Below are 21230 nucleotides of genomic sequence, written 5' to 3' on the forward strand. Positions count from 1 at the left end.
ACAATAAGTTGCTACTTTATACCTGTTAGGTTGGGCACTATAAAAAAAAAAGAAAAAAACAAAATAAGTGTTGGTGAAACTTGGAGAAATTAGAATCTTTTTTTAAAGAAAAATATTTATTTATTCATGAGAGACACAGGGGGAGAAGCAGCGCCCACCCTACCCCCACTGCCACCCTGGGGAGCACCATGTGGAACTCCATCCCAGGACCCTGGGATCATTACCTGGACCAAAGACAGACCCTCAACCACTGAGCCACCAGGTGTCCCAGAAATTAGAATCTTCTGTGTCCTTTTTTTTTTTTTTAAGTGCGCTTTTTGAGGTCCTCAAAATTTTTTAATGATGAAAGTGTTGGTAATGCCCCACCATCCTTTTTTTCTCATAGATGTTTGGTATTTGTTTGCTTTTTATTTTATTTTTTTCATTTTTTAAAAATTTTCTTTAATTTTTATTTATTTATGATAGTCACAGAGAGAGAGAGAGAGAGAGAGAGAGAGAGAGGTAGAGACACAGGCAGATGGAGAAGCAGGCTCCATGCACCGGGAGCCCGACGTGGGATTCGATCCCGGTTCTCCAGGATCGTGCCCTGGGCCAAAGACAGGCGCCAAACCGCTGCGCCACCCAGGGATCCCTGTTTGCTTTTTAAATGTAGACTCTACACAGGCACGGAGCCCAATGAAGGGCTTGAACTCATGACTCTCAGATCAGCTGAAATCAAGAGTCAGATGTTTAACCAACTGAGCCACCCAGGAATCCCTAGAACCTTTGTGCATTGTTCGTGGGAATGTAAAATGCTGCAGTCACTATGAAAAACTATATGACGGCTTTTAAAAAGTGAAATTAGAACTACTATGTGATTGTTTCAGCAATGTCACTTTTGAATATATATTTAAAAGAACTGAAAACAAGATCTCAAAGAGCTAACATACCTACGTTCACTGCATTTTTCATAGTAGCCATGAGGTGAAAGCAACCTAAATGTCCGTAACAAGTGAATGGATAAAGAAAATGTGGTGTATACATAAAGTGGGATATTATTTAGTCTTAAAGGCAATCCAAAAATATTGATGAACCTTGAGAACATTATGCCTAAGTAAAATGAAGCAATCACAAAATGAAAAATATTGTATGATTCTACATAGTATCTAAAGCAGTCAAACTCTTGGAAACAGTAAGTAAATGGTGGTTGCCCTCTGGGGAGGTGGAAGAAGGCAGTTGCTGTTCTAGTAGACACAGAGTTTCAGGTTTTCAAGATGAATAACTTCTCCAGATCTGTTTTCACCACAATGTATATATAGGCAACATCATACCTAAAAATGGTTAAGATAGTAAATTTTATGTTGCTTTTTAAAATATATATATTTGATCGATTATAAATATTAATGAGGTCTTTTTCAAAATTGTTTATTTTTAGTAATCTCTACACCCAGTATGGGGCTCAAACTCACAACCTTGAGGGCAAGAGACGCATGCTCTTCTGACTGAGCGGGCCAGTGCCCCTAAGTTAAGCTGTTTTTGATCAGACACAAACACACACACACACACACACACACACACACACACACGGTTCATATCTTTTTCTATTTGTTGACTGAACTTAATATTATTATTTGTGTGTGTAGTCCTCTGGAATATATTAGGCTCTTGCAGATCAAGAGTACAGATTTCAGAGAATGTTTTACTTGTATCTTAAGCAAATAAGTCCATCTGATAAATATAAGGATTACTTTTAGGCATGGAACAGAATATTTGAAATTAGAATTGTTGAGGAAAATTGAGAATGTGTAATTAAGCATTAACAGAATACTTACACATATCTATTCAACTTAAATAAAAAAGATAATAAAAAAAAGATAATAAAATATACTTACCAGGTATAAATTTTATTAACATCTTTATACTTTATGGTTTATTTTCAACACGAAGATTTCACTTCTGCCTTCAGGCAGTATTTTTCAATTACAAGTATTTAAGTAATATTGTAAAACATAAAGCTGCTTCATAGTTAACAATCTGTCACATTTTGGAGGCACATGGGTGGCTTAGTTGTTAAGCCACTAACTCTTGTTTTTGGCTTAGGTCATGATCTCAGGGTTGTGGCCTGCATTATGGCTACTGCTCCATGAGGATTCTGCTTGAGTTTCTCTCCCTCTGCCCCACCTCCTGCTTGCTCTTTATCTCTCAAATAAATCTTAACAAACAAACAAACAAACAAACAAAAAAATCACATTGTTGTAAAGCAGATAATAATTATAATTCAGTGTTGACATTAAATTCCTGGATATTTAATGACTTCTAAAACTTCCTTTAAAAAATAAAAAGCTTTAAGAACAGAGAAAACCACCTCAAAATTATGTTAAACTTAGCAAGAGCTATTTCCTCCTCAAATTCAAAGTATAAATAAATTTCTCTTAAAATCTTTGGGTTTACTGTTTCATGTAGGGCTGTTACAGAGAGCTAAATGTTACTGTTGTGAAAATCTGTTGTGTCATAAAACGACCTGTAAGCAAGATAGAATGCTCCTTTGCTGAATAATGTTTTGTGGCTGGGTTAATAGAGGGCTTTCAGTGAACATCCCACATCTCTTTCTTAGATTTCCACAAAGCTGTGCTGCTTCGAGAGCTCCTTCTGGACCCCCCAGTGTGTGTGTTCTGGTGTCATAGCTCCCCTGAAAGAAACAAGCTTTGAAGGGAATTGAGCCTGGAAAAGCTCAAATAAAGTATCTCTACTTTATCTCTATGGTGCAGATTTCAGGGTTTTTGGTCCTTCTTTCCTTTTGAAAAAAAATATTAAAATACTAAAATTTGAAAGATATCATATAAAATGAGCAGTTTTGGAAGTCATCTACTTGAGCCACTTAATTATTTTTCCATAGACATTCCTGGAAGCCAGACTGCAAAATAATAATGAGAAATAGGAGGTGTTTAAAAAAATGCTATATGGCAATTACTGATATATATGTTACTTAATTTTATTTTATTTTTTAAAAAGGTTTCGTTATTTGACAGAGAGCTAGAGAAAGCTAGAGAGCACAAGCAAAGGGAATGGCTGAAGGAGAAGGAGCAGGGAACCGGATGCAGGGCTTGATCCCAGGACCTGAGTCAACGGCAGACGCTTAACTGACTGAGCCACCCAGGCAACCCTGTATGCTACTTTATATATGAATTAAATGGTTATATTTGTTAAAAGCTTTATTTTACCCCCACTGTCATGAGCTCTGCAAGTTACTTATTCTTCCTTGCACTGGAAGGAAGTGCAAAATGTAAAATGGGGATGGCAATCTGTAAAATGGGGATGACAATACCTGTATCATGGACTATGGTGAAAAATAAAGTGAGATAATATGTATAAAGTATGTAGCCAGGATGTAATCAATAAATGACTTTCCTTTGGCCCTGTCTGATCTTCTTCCATTTATTAAATTGGTTTCTTAAACAGGCATTGACTAAGCACAGTGGTAGGCACTGTCCTACTAGGTAGGATGTGTTTCTGACTGCAGGTGCTCATATTCTCTCCAAACCCCTGAGAAAATCACAGTTGTGCCCTGAGGATTGGTGTTCAGATGAGGACTCTTGGAAGCAAAGGTCCTAAAAGCAGAAGGAAAGCCATACCTTCCTTGCTTTTGTGGAGGCCTTTTGTTTCTCAGTATCCACTTGTCAGAATGTATAGATTAGAAACTGATGGACTAATTTCCTCTAAGTCTGTGTTATAGTAACCACTAACCATGTTTGTAAATGCCACATGTTTCCATCATTGCAGAAAGTTCTGTTGGGCAGCAATGTTGTAGGTGGTGTAGCAGTGTTGGATCGTTACTGTTCTCCGTATTTTCAATCCAGAGTACTTTAGTAAATAATGTGTTCGATGGAATGTAAAGAATGGCAGATATTCTTTCTATTAAAAGAGAGGCCCTGGGCGGCCCCAGTGGCCCAGTGGTTTAGTGCCACCTTTAGCCCAGGGTGTGATCCTGGAGATCTGGGATCGAGTCCCACATCAGGCTCCCTGCATGGAGCCTGCTTCTCCCTCTGCCTATGTCTCTGCCTCTCTCTATATATGTCTGTCATGAATAAATAAATAAAATCTTAAAAAAAAAGAGGCCCTGTATCTGTGAATTAGGAAATATAGATTTATAGGAATTATAGATTTTGGGACCTGAGGAACTGCTTAAATTTTTTTTTTTTTTTAATTTTTATTTATTTATGATAGTTACAGAGAGAGAGAGAGGCAGAGACACAGGCAGAGGGAGAAGCAGGCTCCATGCACCGGGAGCCCGATGTGGGATTCGATCCTGGGTCTCCAGGATCGCGCCCTGGGCCAAAGGCAGGCGCCAAACCGCTGCGCCACCCAGGGATCCCAAATTTTTTTTTTTTAATAAAGTCTTTTACAGATTGAGGAAGAATAAAAATATTTACATTTCAACAATCTTTCTACTGGTCACATTATCTTTTCTGGTAGGTTTTTTTTTTTTTTTTTTTTTTGCATTGTAATTTGTTATTCATGGTCTAGGCTATATACTTAATTAGGTCAAGGTAATTCTTAATTGTATTCTATACAAAATACTTATTCTGTAATCTTTTCATGAATGTGTACCAGTTAAGATTCTTTTTGCTTCCCCAGTATAACTTATATACGGTAGACTGCACAGACTTATGTGTACAATTTGAAGTTTAACAACTATATACCCCTGTGCACCACTGTTCTCTCTGGGCCCCATTCCAGTCAACTCCCTCTTAGCCCAAGTACCCACTGTTCTGGTTTCTGTCAGTGACATTAGTTTCTCTCTGCTCTTGGAATTTACATATCTGGAATCCTGTAGTGTGAACTGTTGTGTCTGTCTTCTTTTGCTCAGCATAGTGCTTCAGAGACACATCCATTTTATTTTGTGTATCAACACTTCATTCTTTTGTTTTTGCTGAGTAGCGTTCAGTTGCATGAATATACAGCAATCTGTATATGTGAGTGTTTATCCACTCACCTGTTGGTGGACATTTCTCATTGTTCCAGTTTGGGCCTCTTGTAAAGCTGCTACAGATAATTCCTGTACAGTCTTTTTGTAGACACACTGTACTTCTCTTGAGTATATGCTTAGGAGTAGGTTGGCTGGGTCATAGGGTAAGTATATGTCCTTTGTCTTACCACCATTTAAAATTCCCATTAGCAGTGTTGGAGAGTTCTAATTGCTCTGTATCTTCCACAGCAATTGGTGTTGTCATCTTTTTTTTTTTTTGACATTTTAGTTTATTTCTACACCCATTGGGGAGCTTGAACTCACAACCCTCATTTTTTTTTTTTAAGATTTTATTTATTCATAAGAGACACAGAGAGGGAGAGGCAGAGACACAGGCAAAGGGAGAAGCAGGCCCTTTGCAGGGAGCCTGATGTGGGATTTGATCCTGGGACTCCAGGACCACGCCCTGGACTAAAGACAGGCAATAAACTGCTGAGCCACCCAGGGACCCCCCTCACAACCCTTAGATCAAGATTTGCAGGCTCTACTAATTGAGCCAACCAGGTGCCCCTGGTGGTGTTATTTTAATTGTAGGCATTCTAGTGGGTGTAGGTATTTCAGTATAGTTTCAGTTTGCATTTCCCATATTTGAATGCCTTTTTCATGAGCTTATAGGCCATTCCTGTAACTTCTTTCATAAAATGCCTTCAAATTTTCCTTAAAAAAATTTAATGTGTACTCAGAATCCTCTCTACACCATTTTCTTAAAAACCATAGCCAAATTGGCATAAGTTTTAAAGACCTCCCTTTGATGTTTTAATTACTTGTTGGTAGGACTAGTGGCCTAGAATTGTGATTTGTCCCAGATATTGTTAGGAGGGTCTTGAAATACTGTTGTAGATAATGAGTATTATGAATAAGAATTTGCTTCTGATAAGACAATTATATTAAAAATACTCATTAAAGTAAGTCTTTTACATTCACTGCCAAGAAATTTGAGATGAGACGGGCTATGGCCGTCTCCCCTCTCCCCTTTGAAATAGTTATTTAGGTAAATAAATTAGAATTTATCTATCAAAGTTCTTAGCTGAGGATCCTAGAAAAATATCTGTCTGCTGAAGTTGACTGCTTTATTTCAGTGTGACTCCCTTTCTCTGGCTTGTGTCTTACTTCCGTAACTACGATCCAAATGTTTTAGGACACATTAGTGATGCCAGATCTAATCTAACTTTTTTATTGTACTGATGAAAACTGATCTGAGCCAGTTTGGTCATGCACAGCTCTTAGGACTTTTTCATATAGAACAATAACTGCAGGAAAACTTGAGGTAGATGGGGTTATAATGAAAACTAGTTTCAGATAACAATAATTCTATACAACAATCATTTACTAAGTATTCTTAGCAAGCAGGCATAAATCATGATATACCTTTTCCTATGGGCTTAGCTCCTGAATTTTTAGGTATTCTGAGCCCTGATTTTATGACTGGTTCACTTGAGTCAGATAGGACAATATTCCGGGTATAGGATTCTGTTAACCTTATAGTTGGCACCACTCAACCAGAAATTCTCACAGCTAGTAGCTGGACATGGGCCACTTTAGACATGTGGATCTTAGTCTTAAGGACTACCCCTAAATAAGAGTCACATTTTATTCTTATAAACTGTCTAAAATATTTTTTTTAAAGATTTGATTTATTTATTTTAGAGATAGCGCTAGCAAGGGGAGGAGGAGAGGGAAGAGGGACCTACAGACTCCTGTGGTGAGCACAGAGAACCATGGAGATCTATCCCACAACCTCAAGATCATGTCCTGAGCTGAAACAAAGAGTTGGACACTTATGGAGCTACCTAGGTGCCCTGTTTGTCTAAAATATTTTATAGACAGATTATGCAATCTACATATATGGACAGCCATTCATTTCACCAATGAGAGCCCTTTCTAACAGCTGTGATTTTGATTAGCAAGCTACTGATTTTTACCAATAAAAACCACTTGGCATTCAGTATTTTAATTATAAATTCTCCAGATATACGGATAATAGAAAAGCTGTATCATCTCTGGAATGTGATTTTCCTGCTTTAAAGGTGTCCATCTTTGGGAGTGTGAGTTTCTGATTGGAGCAATTGCCCCCAGATTAACTGATTGTCCCACAGTGTAGCTTAAACCAAATTGTGTACATTTTGACCTTGTCTGTGCAGTTTGAAAGCAAATTTAACATTATTCCAGTGCCATTATAGAAGACAAGAAAAGAATTCATCTGTGTAATGCACCTTCTGATAAATTTCGTAAATACATTAGAAGTGTCATATAAGAGTAATTACACAACATTCAAAGACAAAACTAGTCTAGAACTATTTTGCTTTTTGTCGCATAGCCAGAGAACACATGAGACAGAGGGCTAAAGCTATTCCCCTTCACCTACTCCCTGTCCCCACTCCCAGTGATTTAAATTTCAAGACCAGAGAGAGAGCTGTCTTATCTTTGCCACCCCTTAGTGGTCCCCATAAAGTGCACAGAGAGTCAAACAGTTGTGAATCTCTAGCCCAAGGACAAAGGATAGACTAAGATAAAAAGAGGACGGTGAAAGGCAGCTGGCAGGAGTTATTAACTCTTTCTTCTAGTTAAGAGTGCTAGTTACTAATGCTTTATTTAAACTGATGTCGGCTCTGGGACAGCAGATCTTGTCATAGCTGAAAATAGCTGTTGTTTCATGGCACTTATTACCAGGGAATTAGGCCACACCGGTTGAGAGGAAGGTGATCTGGAAAGATGATGAAAGGTCCCTCCCCCGTCCCTTCCATACTCCCCAGAAGACTACATTTTCTTTTTTTTTTTTTAAAGATTTATTTATTTATTTATTTATTTATTTATTTATTTATTTATTTATTTATTTATTTATTTATTTATTTATTTATGATAGAGAGAGAGGCAGAGACACAGGGAGAGGGAGAAAATGGCTCTGCAGGAAGCCCAACGTGGGACTCGATCCCAGGACCCCAGGATCATACCCCGGGCCGAAGGCAGGCGCTAAACCGCTGAGCCACCCAGGGATCCCCAGTTGCTTTTTTTTTTAAATAACTTTTTAGATTTACAGAAACCTTGCAAAGATAGTAACAGAGAGTTCCTTTATACTCTTTAGTAGTTTCTGTTTCCTTTAGTGTTACCCTCAGCATTTGTCACCTCAGGCTGCCAAAATAAATACACAGATTGGGTGGTTTAAACAAGAATGTATTTTCTTACAGTTTTGGATGTTGGAAGTTCCAAGATTAAGGTGCCACTAGGGTTGTTTTGGGTGAAGCCTCTCCTCCTGGCTTGGTATGACCTCAGGTGGCTTTTACTCTGTATGTGCACAGGGAGAAAAAAGATCTGGTATTTCTTCCACTTCTTTTTTTTTTTTTTTTTTTAATTTTTATTTATTTATGATAGTCACAGAGAGAGAGAGAGAGGCAGAGACACAGGCAGAGGGAGAAGCAGGCTCCATGCACCGGGAGCCCGACGTGGGATTCGATCCCAGGTCTCAAGGATCGTGCCCCGGGCCAAAGGCAGGCTCCAAACCGCTGCGCCACCCAGGGATCCCTCTTCCACTTCTCTTTCTTTCTTTCTTTCTTTCTTTCTTTCTTTCTTTCTTTCTTTCTTTCTTTCTTTCTTCTTTCTTTTCTTTCTTTTCTTTCTTTTCTTTCTTTCTTTCTTTTCTTTCTTTTTTTTTTTAGATTTTTATTTGAGAGAGAGAGAGTTGGGAGAGGAGAGGGTGAGAGGGACAAGCAGACTCTGCACTGAGCACAGAACCCAACTCTGGGCTCAGTCTCACTACCCTGAGATCATGACCTGAGCTGAAACCAAGAGTCTGATGCTTAACTGATTGAGCCATCCAGGTGCCCCTCTTCTACTTCTTTTTTTTTTATTTTTTTCCTCTTCTACTTCTTATAAGGACATGAGTTTTATTGATCATCTCCTTAAAGACTCTATCCAGTATAGTCAGACCTGTTGGGGGTTAGGGCTTCAAGATACATCTTTTAGGGGGACACGGTTTAGTCACTATGTCATCCTGAATGAATTACTGTGGTGCAGTAAGACACCAACACTGGTATGTTGCTATTAAGTATACTCTAGACTTGATTCAGGTATCCACAGATTTTCCATTTTCTATTTCAGGATTCATTCTAGGATACATTGTTTTTGGTGTCATCCTCTTAGTCATCTAAGGTCGTGGACAATTTCCTTGACCGTTTTGGGGAATCCTGGCCAGGGATTTAGTAGAATGTTTTTAAGTTGTGTTTGATATTTTCTCATGACTAGACTGGGTTTTGGAAATGAATACCACAGTGAAGTGCCCTTCTTATCATATCGGGGGCACATGAAATCCATATGACATCACTGGTTATTCATGACCGCTTGGGTTGCAGTAGTGTTGGCCAGGTTTCTCCCCTATAAAGTTGCCATACTGTATTCTTTAGAAGCAAGTCACCAAGTTCAGCACACAGTCAAAGAGGGGAGAGGTTAAGCTCCACCTCTCAGAGGGATGTATCTACATATTTATTTAAAAGGATTTATTTATTTGAGGGGGGGAGAGAGAGAGCAAGAGCAGGGAGAGGGAGAAGCAGACTCCCCGCCAGGCACAGAACCCGCCACAGGGCTTGGGTCCAGGATGCTGGGGTCATGACCCCACAGCCAAGGCAGATGCTTAACTGACTGAGCCACCCAGGCGCCCCCTACATATTTTATTTGGAATTCTTCTGTAGGGAAGGTTTGTCTCTTCTGCGTTTGTTTATTTAATCGCTTATGTCAGTATTTGTGCATATTTTATATGCAGGGTGATAATCCAATATTATATACTTATTTTGTTGAGAGTTTTTTCAGGTGGGCTGTAGTATTCTTCTGTCCCTCTACTCCATTTCTAAAAAATATTGTTAAGGTGTCTTTTTTAAATTTATCAAGTCCTTTCTCTTTATAGCTTTTGCATTTTGTGTTTTAGTTAAACACTTTTCTTACACATCTGAAGATAAGTATCAGGATAGGCTAGGTTATGTTGTGATTACAACTCCAAAAATCTTAGTGGAATGTAACAAGCAAAGGTATATTTTGTGTTCATGACACATAGCCATCACTGGTGAGGTAAAACCTGTTCTAAATCTCCTTGCTATTGTGACCCAGACTGGTGGACCACAGTTACTACATTATAACTTTTTATTGAGTATAACATAACTAAACTTATTTATTTTAATCATATATACATATTCATGTTACGTATACATATATATGTATATAGTAATACACAGAAATGTGCACAAAATGAACAACTTGATAGCTTGTGTACATCATGGGTAAATAACTGAACATGGACTGAGAAACAGAACATCACCACACCCTAGAGACTACCCCTTTGTGCCCTTTCCTAATCACTAACCCTTCCAAGGATAAACATCCTAATTTTTTATTGCCAAAGATTTGTCTGGTTTTAAAATCTATATAAATGGAATCATACTATATGTACTCTTTGATGTCTGACTCCTTTCAGTAAACAGTATGTTTGTGAGGGTCATCTGTGATAATTGTACATGGTCATAGTTCATTCATTCTTATTGCTATTTAATATGCCATTGTGAGCAAGTATCAGTGTTTCAGTCTTAGTATTTCTGAACATTGGTTTGTTTTCAGTTTTTGGTTTTGGTCATTATTTTCAAATGATTCTATGACCCTCTTTTTGGATATTTCTTAGTGAATGTATGTTTCTGTTATATATATCTAGAAGTGGAAGTACTAAATCATAAAATGTGTGGTGTTCATTTTTTATGGATACTGCCAGGTTTTTTTTAAAGAATTTATCCATTTTAGAGAGAGAGTGCGGGGGAGGGCAGAGGGAAAGAATTTCAAGGACACTCCCTGCAGAGTGTAGAGCCTGATGTGGGGCTCCATCTTAAAACCCTGAGATCTGACCTGAGTGGAAATAAAGACTTAGTTGCTTAATGACTGAGCCACCTAGGTGCCCCATCCTTCTTTTCTTTTTTTGTAAGATTTATTTGAGAGAAAGAGAGAGAGAGAGAGAGAGAGAATGCTGGTAAGAGGGAGAGGGAGGGGAAAGAATCCCAAGCAGACTCCCTACCAAGTGCAGAGCCTGAACATGGGACTCTATCCCCTATGACCCCATGACCACCACCAAGCTGAAACCAAGAGTTGTGGACACCCAACTGACTGAGCCACCCAGGTGCTCCTAGACACTGCCAGTTTTCTAAAATGGTTTGTATTTTTTTAAAAAGGTTTTGTTTATTTATTCATGAAAGACACACAGAGTGAGGCAGAGACATAGAGGGAGAAGCAGGCTCCATGCAGGGAGCCCAATGTGGGACTTGATCCCTGGGCCCTGAGATCATGCCCTGAGCTGAAGGCAGACACCTAAACGCTAAGCCACCCAGGGTCCCTAAAATGGTTTGTATTATGGCTATAATCTTGAATGCTTGGAATTTTATTTAACCATATTCCACAGATTTTAGTATGAATTCTTACATTAATTTTAAAGTACTTGTGTTGAATTCTGCATTAATTTCTCTATGTTGCAAGTTATTTAGAAATAGATTTTTTGTGTTATCCTTTCATCAAGAAGTTTCAAATATTATTGTATTCTGGTCATTGTATGGTCTGCATATATGGTTCTTCTTTCCAGAATTTCTTGTGATTTCCTTTTGAGCTTAATACATGATGACTTCAGTGTATATCCTATTTGAAAAGTTTATATTCTCTGTTGAAACAGTATTCTATATTTACTGATCAAACTTCTGATTTTTTGGAGGTATGTTATTTTATTTTATTTTTTGGAGGTATGTTAGTGTTTTATGATTATTTTTTGGAGGTATGTTAGTGTTTTAGGATTATGGATTTATTAATTTCTCCTATTTTCACTAGTTTTGCTTTATAGATTTTATATCTATTTTCATAAGATGTGATCATTGTAATCTCTTGGTAGGTTATATCTTTAATCATGAAACATGTTCATCTTTTTATTGCTTTTTGCTATGAATTCTACAAGCATACCACAGAGATGTTTGGAGGTATGTTTAGGTTCAGTTCCAGACCACTGCAACCCAGTGAATATCACAATAAAGCAAATCAAATGAAGCTTTTGGTTTCCTGTGCATATAAATGTTATGTTAGCACTATAGTCTAGTCTCTTAAATGTACAATATCATTACGTCTAAAAATCCCGATGTGCATACCTTTTTTTAAAAATATTTATTTATTTATTTATGATAGAGAGAGAGAGAGAGAGAGGCAGAGACACAGGCAGAGGGAGAAGCAGGCTCTGTGCACCTGGAGCCCGACATGGGATTCAATCCTGGGTCTCCAGGATCGCGCCCTGGGCCAAAGGCAGGCTCCAAACCGCTGCGCCACCCAGGGATCCCTCGATGTGCATACCTTAATTAAAAAATACTTTATTGCTAAAAAATACTAACCATCATCTGAGATTTAAGTGACCCAAAATCTTTTTGATTGTGGAGAATCTTGCCTTAGTGAGGATGGCTGCTGACTGATGAGGGTGGTGGTTGTGAATGTTGGGTGGCTGGGGCAATTTCTTAAAATAGGACAACAATGAAGTTAATGAATGTTAATGAATGTTAATGATTCTTTCCATGAGTCATAAATGTTCTTAATGGCATCTATAAAGTGAATCCTTCCCAGAAGGTTTTTGACTTACCTTGTCCAAATCCATCAGAGGAACCACTATCTATGGCAGCTATAGTCTTATAAAATGTGTTTCTTAATGGATGTTTTGTTACCGGATGTGAACATGTTTATCTCCTTGTACATCTCCACCAGAGGTCTTGAGTGACCCAGAACATTGTCAATGAACAGTAATATTTTTTTTTAAAGATTTTTATTTATTTATTCATGAGAGACAGAGAGAGAGGCAGAGACACAGACAGAGGGAGAAGCAGGCTCTTCACAGGGAGCCTGATGTGGGACTCGATCCCGTGACCGGGATCACGCCCTGAGCCAAAGACAGACACTCCCAGGTGTCCCAATGAGCAGTAATATTTTGAAAGGATCTTTTTTCTGAGCAGTTGGTTTCAAGAGTGGGCTTAAAATATTCAGTAAACCATACTGTAAACAGATGTGTTGCCATCCGGGCTCCATTGTTCCATTTGTAGAGCACAGAGTAGATTTAGTATATTTCTTAAGGGCCCTTGGATTTTCAGAAAGGTAAAGGAACAGTGGCTTCAACTGAAAATTACCAGCCATGTTAGCCCCTAAGAAGAGAGTCAGCCTGGCCTTTGAAGCCAGGCATTGGCTTTTTCACCAGCTATGAAAGTCCTAAATGACATCCTCCAGTTGAAGGCTATTTCATTTGCATTGAAAGTCTGTTGTTGAGTATAGCCATCTTCATGAATTACCTTAGTTAGATCTCCTGGATCACTTGCTGCTTCACCTTGGACTTGTATGTCATGGAGATGGCTTCTTTCTGTAAACCTTATAAAACAACCTCTGCTAGCTTCAGGAGTTTCTGCTGCAACCTCCCCTCATCTCTCTCAGCCTTCACAGAATTGGAGAGAATTGGCCTTGCTATGGCTTAGGTGTTGGTCTAAGGGAATGTTATGACTGGTGTGATCTTCTACGGAGTACCACACATACTTTCCCCAAATCCATAATAAGGCTGTCTCACTTTTATTGTCATTAATGTGTTCGGTGGAATAGTGCTTTATATTTTCTTCAAGAACTTTTTCTTTGCATTCACAGCTCTGTTGTTTGGTGCAAGAGGCCTAGATTTCGGCCTGCCTTAGCTTTTGACATGCCTTCCTCACTAAGCTTAGTAATTTCTACCTTTTGATTTAAAGTAAGGGATGTGTTATTCTTCCTTCCACTTGAACACTTAGAGGCCATTGTAGGGTTATTAATTGGCCTCATTTCAATATCGTTGTGTCTCAGGCAATAAGGAGGCCTGAGAGAGGTGAGGAGATGGCTAGTTGGTGGAGTAGACAATACACACATTTATTGACTAGGTTCACTGTCTTAGATGGATGTGGTTTGTGGCATCCCGAAACAATTACAGTAGTAACATCAAAGATCACAGATCACCATATCAAATAATAATGAAAATGTTTGAAATAATTGAATACCAAGTTGTGACACTCACACACAAAGTGAGAAAATGCTGTTAGAAAAAATGGCACCAAGAGATTGCTTAAAGCAGCGTTGCCACAAAACTTCAATTTGCAAAAATCATAGTATCTGTCAAGTGCAGTAAAGCAAAGTGTAATAAGATAAGGTACTATATTCTATCCTTTCGTTTAAATTTTCTCTGTAAGGCTTTTAGTAGTCTTTAGTAAACATATATTTTTAAACTCAACTGGAAAATCTTAGAGATGAATTTAAGTAGTTTACATTTTATTATTATTAGTAGTACATTTGGACTTACTTCTACCATCTCATTCTGTTTTCTGTTTGCCATGTTTTTCCTAGTTGTTTGGTGCCTTGATTACATTTTCTTAGCTTCATTGTCTCTGGCTCTAGTGATTTGGAAGGTGTGAAAACCTTTATAGTTCTTCTAATGGCTTCCCTTAAAAAAATTCACTTATAAAATATTTCAGAAATAATAGGTGAGTATGGAGATTAACGTAACCTTGGGGGAGGATGTTTGGATCTCTTTAGATAAGATTACTCTTTTTCTTACCTTAGTTCCAGACCAACTGATAGAGGAACACAGGAGTTAAACAGATAAAAAAATGTAGGCATTATTACTGATAAATTTGTGGGAGTTGATTTATATCTGTTTGCATTTAGGTCTGCAGGCAACTGGAGTTACTTATGTAAGCAGTCACTGGCACATCAGACAACCAACCACAGGGTAAATTCCAGATGGTGCATCTGCTGACTGATGGAGCCGTTATCATCCTGGATCTTTGCATGACTCTGTAGAATACAGCCTCTTTCACCCTCCTACTGATGATGGACATGTAGCACCGAGAAGAAATAAGCTTTTGTCGTAGTGAACTAAGTCATTAAGATTTCAGGGTTAGTTTTTGCCATAGCTTTTCCTGAACAATTAGCGCACTTCATCACAAGGCATAGCATAAATTAAAACCATCCTCATACTCATACGTCCTAAAAAGAAGATCAGAAAAGGACAGTTTTGTTTCTTCTTTTGTGAATTTCTTACTCTCATCTTCTGCCCATTTATTTATTTGGGTGTTAGCTTTTTTCTCTTTCACTTATATTTGGTTGTAAATTTTAATACTAATCCCTTTTGGTTTTGTACCTGCCTTCTCCTAGTGTGAATTATCTTTTTAAATTTTATTTATGGGGTCTTGTATTGAAGGGACACATTAAATCTTAATGTGACCAAATTTCTTAAATTTTTGCTTTATAGTTGGTACCTTTTATGTCTTGTTTTTTAAAGAAACCCATCCCTTCACTGTTAAACTTTTCTATATTCTAAAACTTTTAAAGCTTTCTTTTTGTATCTAGGCTTGTAATCCACCCGAGATTTTTTTCTTTTTGGGGGACTGGTGGCATATGATGCGAGATCAGGATCCATCTTCTCCTACCATCCCTGGCAATATGCACATCCATTTATCCCCATACTGTGTATTGACTATTCTTACTTTTTCTAATGATCTGTAATTCCATCTCCACCATATGTGAAGTTTCCATGCATATGTGGCCTCTTACTGGGCCAATACTGCAGTACCTAAATTCAGTTTTACTATTTGGTAGGGCAAGGACCTCCTTCCTTTTCATTTTCAAAGTGGTTTCAGGGATCCCTGGGTGGCCCAGCGGTTTAGCGCCTGCCTTTGGCCCAGGGCGCGATCCTGGAGACCCAGGATTGAATCCCATGTTGGGCTCCCGGTGCATGGAGCCTGCTTCTCCCTCTGCCCGTATCTCTGCCCTCCCCCCCCCTCTCTGTGACTATCATAAATAAATAAAAATTAAAAAAACAAACAAACAAAAAAAAAAACAAAGTGGTTTCAGTTCTTCTTGGCCCTGTGGTCTTTAGATTAATTTTAGGATCAGCTCAATTGAGATTTTAGTAAGAATTGCCTTTAGTTTGAGGGTAATCACCATCTTTGTGATAGTGAGTTTTTTCAATTATAAACCTGCTTTAACCTTTCCATAGGAGATGCACATGGTTTTTTAAATTATATTTCATAATTGGTTATTACAGGTATATACAATTGGTTTTTGTATGTTAACCATGTATACCTAGAAACTTTGCAAAAGTTTATTAGATTATTTAGTAGTTTGTCTACAGATTCTCTTGTATTTTGGGGGAAGATAATCATTGTCTATATATAAGGACAGTTGGTTCCTTTCCAATTCGTCTCTCTCATTTCTTTTTCTTATCTTGGCATCAGCCAGAACTTCCAGTTATTGTAATGATAGGAGTGATTGCTGTGCTAAAATCATATTGTTTTAATTATTCTTGCTTGATATTAGGACTGGGCTCTGAGTCAGAGATTTTAAAAATCTTAGGTTTCAGTCTAATAGTCTGTCCTAATTCTGCTACTTTACTACAGGTTTTGTGACCTTGCTTTTAGGTTAGGCACTTGGCCTCTTTAGGGTTAGGTTTCCTTTCCTGGAAGATACACTGTTGGTAGCAGTAGTGTATCTACCACATAGGTTGTAAAGAGCTTATTATTAATGCAGTATGTGACACTAAATTCTCTATGCTCGCTGTCATTATTTTCTTTATAAACATTTTTTTAAAATATTCATTTTTAGAGAGCATGAGCAGGAAAGAATGAGAGAGCATGAGCAGGGGGAGGGGGAGAAGCGAACAGGGAGCCCAGTGTGGCTCCATTCCAAGACCCTGGGATCATGACCCCAGCCAAAGGCTGATGGTTCACTGGCTGAGCCACCCAGATGCCCGTTTTCTTTTTTTAAATCAGTACTTTCATGAACATTTCTTCCCCTGCTCCCCTTGGTTACTCCTTCCCCTTAAAGTTGTGTAACTATCATAATACAGATGAGAGTTTGATGTCTGCTGGTCCTCTCTCAGGGACAATCAGTGTTTAGGTGGAGGCTGTTTCTTTTGTTTTTTGTTTTTTTTTTTTTACCTGTTCTCTTTTGTTGCGTAGGTATATGAATCCTCCTTTCTGCTTGTCTTGTAGGTGATCTCCCTTATGCTGTAGGAAAGCTGTTCATGTCTCTAGCTGCTCTGCCAGGATCTGTGAAGTGTCAGTACCAGCGGTAAATAGTAGGAAGAGAAATAGTAGGAAGTCCATAGTGTCTATGAGGTCCAAATAGAAATTGTCATCTTTTCTGTTAAAAAGTGGTGTATATACCATATTATCAATGCCACCTGACTCCTCCATATACTTCTCACTTGGTTTAGAACATACCCCTCTGTTTGATTAATTATTCCCAAATATCTACAATTTTTTTTAAAGATTTTATTTATTCATGAGAGACACACAGAGAGAGGTAGAGACATAGGGAGAGGGAGAAGCAGGCTCCCTGTGGGGAGCCTGATGTGGGACTCATCCTACCTACAACTCAGGGATCATGACCTGAGCCAGAGGCAGATGCTCAATTGCTGAGCCACCCAGGCATCCCCAAATATCTACAGCTGTTATGCAGGAAAACGTTTTTTCATTTATTTAACATAGTTATTAAAGGAAGAAGTAGCAAACTGGAGGCTGAAAAGCCAAATCAAGAACGACAACTTTGGCACAAGGATATTGAATGTTTCTGTTAACATTTCCTTCATTTCTCAGAGAAGCAAGAGAGGCAACATTATGTGACAGATATGTATAATGTATAGACAAGAAGGTTTATTACTTTAAAACTTTAGTTTTCTGTTTTTGACAACAGAGACATTAAATGGAAGATACATGGGTTTACAGTAGGTTTATAAGTTTAATCATGAACCTTTAAGCAAAACTTTATAAAGATCCCTGTTTCTAGCTCCAGGTTTTGAATAAATAGCTCTCATCGTAGCACTCTAGTCTCTGTAGCAGTTAATTACAATATTATTCTAACAATAGAATATTGAGAATATACTCTACAAGGACAATTGCATATCAAAAATCAGCGATTCTTTTTTTCTTCCCTGTAATATATAAAAACCTCTTCCCCACTTCCTTCTAGGTATTCCCGGTTTTATTTGGGTTTGTTAAAAGAAACTGGATTTCAAGATACATATAGGTACAAATCAAAAGAAGTTACTAAACTATTTCTCTTTTTTAAATGTGCGCAAAGTGCTATGCTCACAATATGCTTTGTATCATGATGAAGAGTTGGCTTTGGAAAAACATGGTCAGCCTGCACGTTCACTTTTCAAAAGCTTCTTAATTTTGGTACAAAACCTTAAGTTCTAAAAGGCATAAATCTCACTTGCCCTTTTGTGTTTCTGGACACCCAGTTTCCCCCTATAAAAGGCATCCACTGCTACCAGTTTCTTGTATATCCTTCCAGAGATTTGCTATGCAGGGTTTCATACACAGTCACACAAATGTGTATATATGCTTTACATTCACTCAGATAAACAGTAGAAATGGTAGTATTTAAATAGTAGTCTATCTTGGCACTCTTTTTTAAGGATTTTATTTATTTACTTGAGAGAGCCCAGCCTGCTCACAGGTGCACAAGGCAGAGGGGGGTGGCGGGACAGAGGCATCCGCAGGCTCCCCACTGAGCAGGAAGCTGGTAATGTGACCCTGAGGTCTGAGCGAGCTCCTGACCTGAGCTGAATCAGACAGCCTCTTGCTCCGCTGAGCCACCCAAGTGCGCCCTACCTTGCCAGTCTTCAGTCTTGAAAATTTCTGCCAAGTTGCCCTTCCTTACCCTTCAGGGAAGTTGTCCCAGTTTATATTCGTACCCACAGGAAACGTGAGAGAAAGTGCCTGTTTCTCCACAGACTCACCAACACAATGTCTTATCAAATTCTTTTGATTTTTGCCAGTCTGAAGGTAAACTAGTATCTTGTAGTTTCAGTTTGTATTTTTTTTTTTATTTTGAAGTTCAGTATCAACTTGAGATGAATTTAAAAATATTTTTCCAGGGGCCCCTGGGTGGCTCAAGGGGTAAGCATCTGCCAGGTCATGGTCTCAGGGTCCTGGGATAGAGCCCCGAATCTGTCCCGTCCCCTTGATCAGCAAGAGCCTGCTTCTTCTGCCTTTGCCTCTCCTCTCAGCTCATGTTCTCTTTCTCTCTTGCAAAGAAAGAACTATTAAAAAAAATTTTTTTTCCCATTGTGTCTCTTATTTGCCATGAAGACCATTTTAAAAATGTGCATTAATAGTCGATTTTCTTATGGCTTTTATATTTTGTTTCATTGAGAAAGGCCAAGTTGAAGAGTACAGAAATAATTCATTGTTTTGTCTTTCCCATTTAAAATCTTTGATCCATCAGGAAATTTTAGAATAAGGTTAGGAGGTATGCAGGCTTACTTCTGATAAAAAGATGCATATACTGTGATATAATGTGCATGTTGTATGGAGACTATAAGTGATTTGGGGGAAAGAGTTGTTACTGTATTGCCTTTCTCTGTAAGGGAGAGTCATTGCAAGTTTTTTGATGGATAAAGAAAGCAACACTTTTCCGTAGGGCAAATGTAAAACACCCACGGCCTCAGCACCAGTATATATAACAAAATCGGGACATTAAGTTTTTTCACTTGAGATTAACACAGTAACATAGACTTAGACAATACTTTAAATAGATGCCTAGTATTGTGTCCGAATTGTTGTTTTTCACCCATTCCAATGCTTTTCTGAGGCGAAATGTAAGGCTTTAGAGGAACGCCTGGCCTGTTTGTAGGTTTACCTTTGCGTCCTGAACGGTTTTCGGGAGCCGATTTGAGACGGGACGGCGCTCCCCGAGCCTGCGCCCGGGGGTCTGCACCCGGAGGCCCGAGCTGCTGAGCCGAGCTGCTGGGCTGCGGACGGCGTCCAGGCCTAGCACCCGACTCCGACTCCTCCCCCCGCCCCGCCCCCGCCTGTCCCGTCCGGGCCGTGGTGCCCCCTGGCGGCCGCGGAGCGCGTGGCTGCGGGAGGTCCCCGCGCCCCCCGCGCCCCCCGCGCCCCAGGCAGGCCCTCGCCCAGTCCCTCTCCGCTGAGAGTCCCCTTAATGGCGGCCGGAGCCACTTGCTGACGAGGCTGCAGCCGGACCTCGAGACCAGAGCGGCGGGGCCCCACGGCGGCCAAGGCTCAGCCCCGGCCGGGCCCCGCGCCCCCGCCCCGCCCCGCCCCGCCCCGCCCCCGCCCCGTGCCCTCCGCCCTCCGTGTGGTGCGGTCCGGTCCGAGAGGATCCGAGGCGCGGGGCGGGCAGGCCCCGAGGAGGGCCGGGGCTGTCGCTGGGCGCCGCCCTTCCAACTTTGTTTGCTTCACTCCGGGGGTGCGGTCGCGGCTGCGCCTCCCCTCCCGGCGGGCGGTCCCGGGTCGACGCCCGGGCCTTACCTCCGCCCCGCCTTCCCGCCTTCCCGATGCCGCCGAGGCAGAGTCATGAGCCGGGAGGGCGCGGGGATCCCGCTGGTGGTGGAGGTGATCAGAGGTGAGTGCTGGGGCGCGGGGGCGCGACACCCGCACTCCCGCGTTTGGGGGACGGCTTCGGGGTCTCGGCCCTGCCGGGGACGCGGCGCGGGGGCGGGGCGGGGCGGGGCGGGGCGGGGCGAGGAGGCTGCGGCTGCCGCCCTGGGCCCCCCGCCCACCCACCCACCCACCGTGGGCCGCCGGTGCCGCCCTCCCAGGACCCCGCCCCGGGGAACCCTCTCGGACGGGCGGGGGGCACCCGGTTGTGCTCCTCCCTGGCTGCCACAGAACTGGCCTCTGCTCCCCTGGGGTCGGATCCCAGGTCACTCTGTGCGCGGGGACCAAGGGTCATTCGTGGTGGGGAAGAAATAAGCTCCGTCAGCTGCTGGAGTGTCTGGTTGCAAGACGTTTCAGTTGAGAAGTTTGCAAGGAAATAAAGACAGCGACGCTGAGAGTTGAATTGCAGACAAAAATTGTGTAAATTACCATTTGGGGGAAGGATGCCAGCTGGCATTCTTTGTTCTTTACTATGTTGAAGGCTGCCCTTGACTTTGCTACAATCCGAGTGTGAGTGCTCTACTAACACACGTATGACCGCCAGTAGGTACTACAGGTGGGTGCCTGCTCCACCTAGGATCTCCAGGCAGCACCTTGGGGTGAGGTGGGGGAAGGGTGCAGCCTCAGAGCACTCTTGCTAAACTCCACGGAGCCCAGCTGCGTTTACGCAACACAAGTCCATCTCTCACTCCTCTTGGAGACACCTCTCATTGCTTAGTTCCTAATGGTAATTTGTCTAATTGTAGAAATCACACACACAAAAATAG

The 21230-nt window shown here is 40.5% G+C and overlaps 1 protein-coding gene and 1 long non-coding RNA gene across 25 annotated transcripts in view; one reads left to right on the top strand and one right to left on the bottom strand.

Annotated features, from left to right (window-relative positions):
* The window catches only part of CDC14B (cell division cycle 14B), a 102644-nt gene that overhangs the window by 23859 nt on the left and 57555 nt on the right, over positions 1-21230 (top strand). For 2 of the 24 annotated variants that reach the window (XR_012034945.1, XM_072834339.1), the window contains exon 1: positions 20170-20428. The exons of 19 other annotated variants lie outside the window; for them this stretch is intronic. Coding sequence is in view for 4 of the 5 variants with exons in the window: in XM_072834339.1 (XP_072690440.1) it covers positions 20380-20428 (49 nt within the window). In the remaining variant the exon portion in view is untranslated. Of the gene's footprint in view, positions 1-20168; positions 20429-21230 lie in introns of those variants that run through there. 3 more of the 24 variants (XM_072834236.1, XM_072834345.1, XM_072834330.1) reach the window with 3 other exon arrangements.
* Positions 12433-19847, bottom strand: LOC140637901 (uncharacterized). The gene is made up of 3 exons (XR_012034999.1): positions 19703-19847; positions 16993-17103; positions 12433-15040 (listed from the first exon to the last, which is right to left on the bottom strand). It is a non-coding gene; the product is annotated as an uncharacterized lncRNA (long non-coding RNA).

The sequence above is a fragment of the Canis lupus genome, chromosome 1, assembly GCF_048164855.1.
Source record: "Canis lupus baileyi chromosome 1, mCanLup2.hap1, whole genome shotgun sequence".
Taxonomy (NCBI): domain Eukaryota; kingdom Metazoa; phylum Chordata; class Mammalia; order Carnivora; family Canidae; genus Canis; species Canis lupus.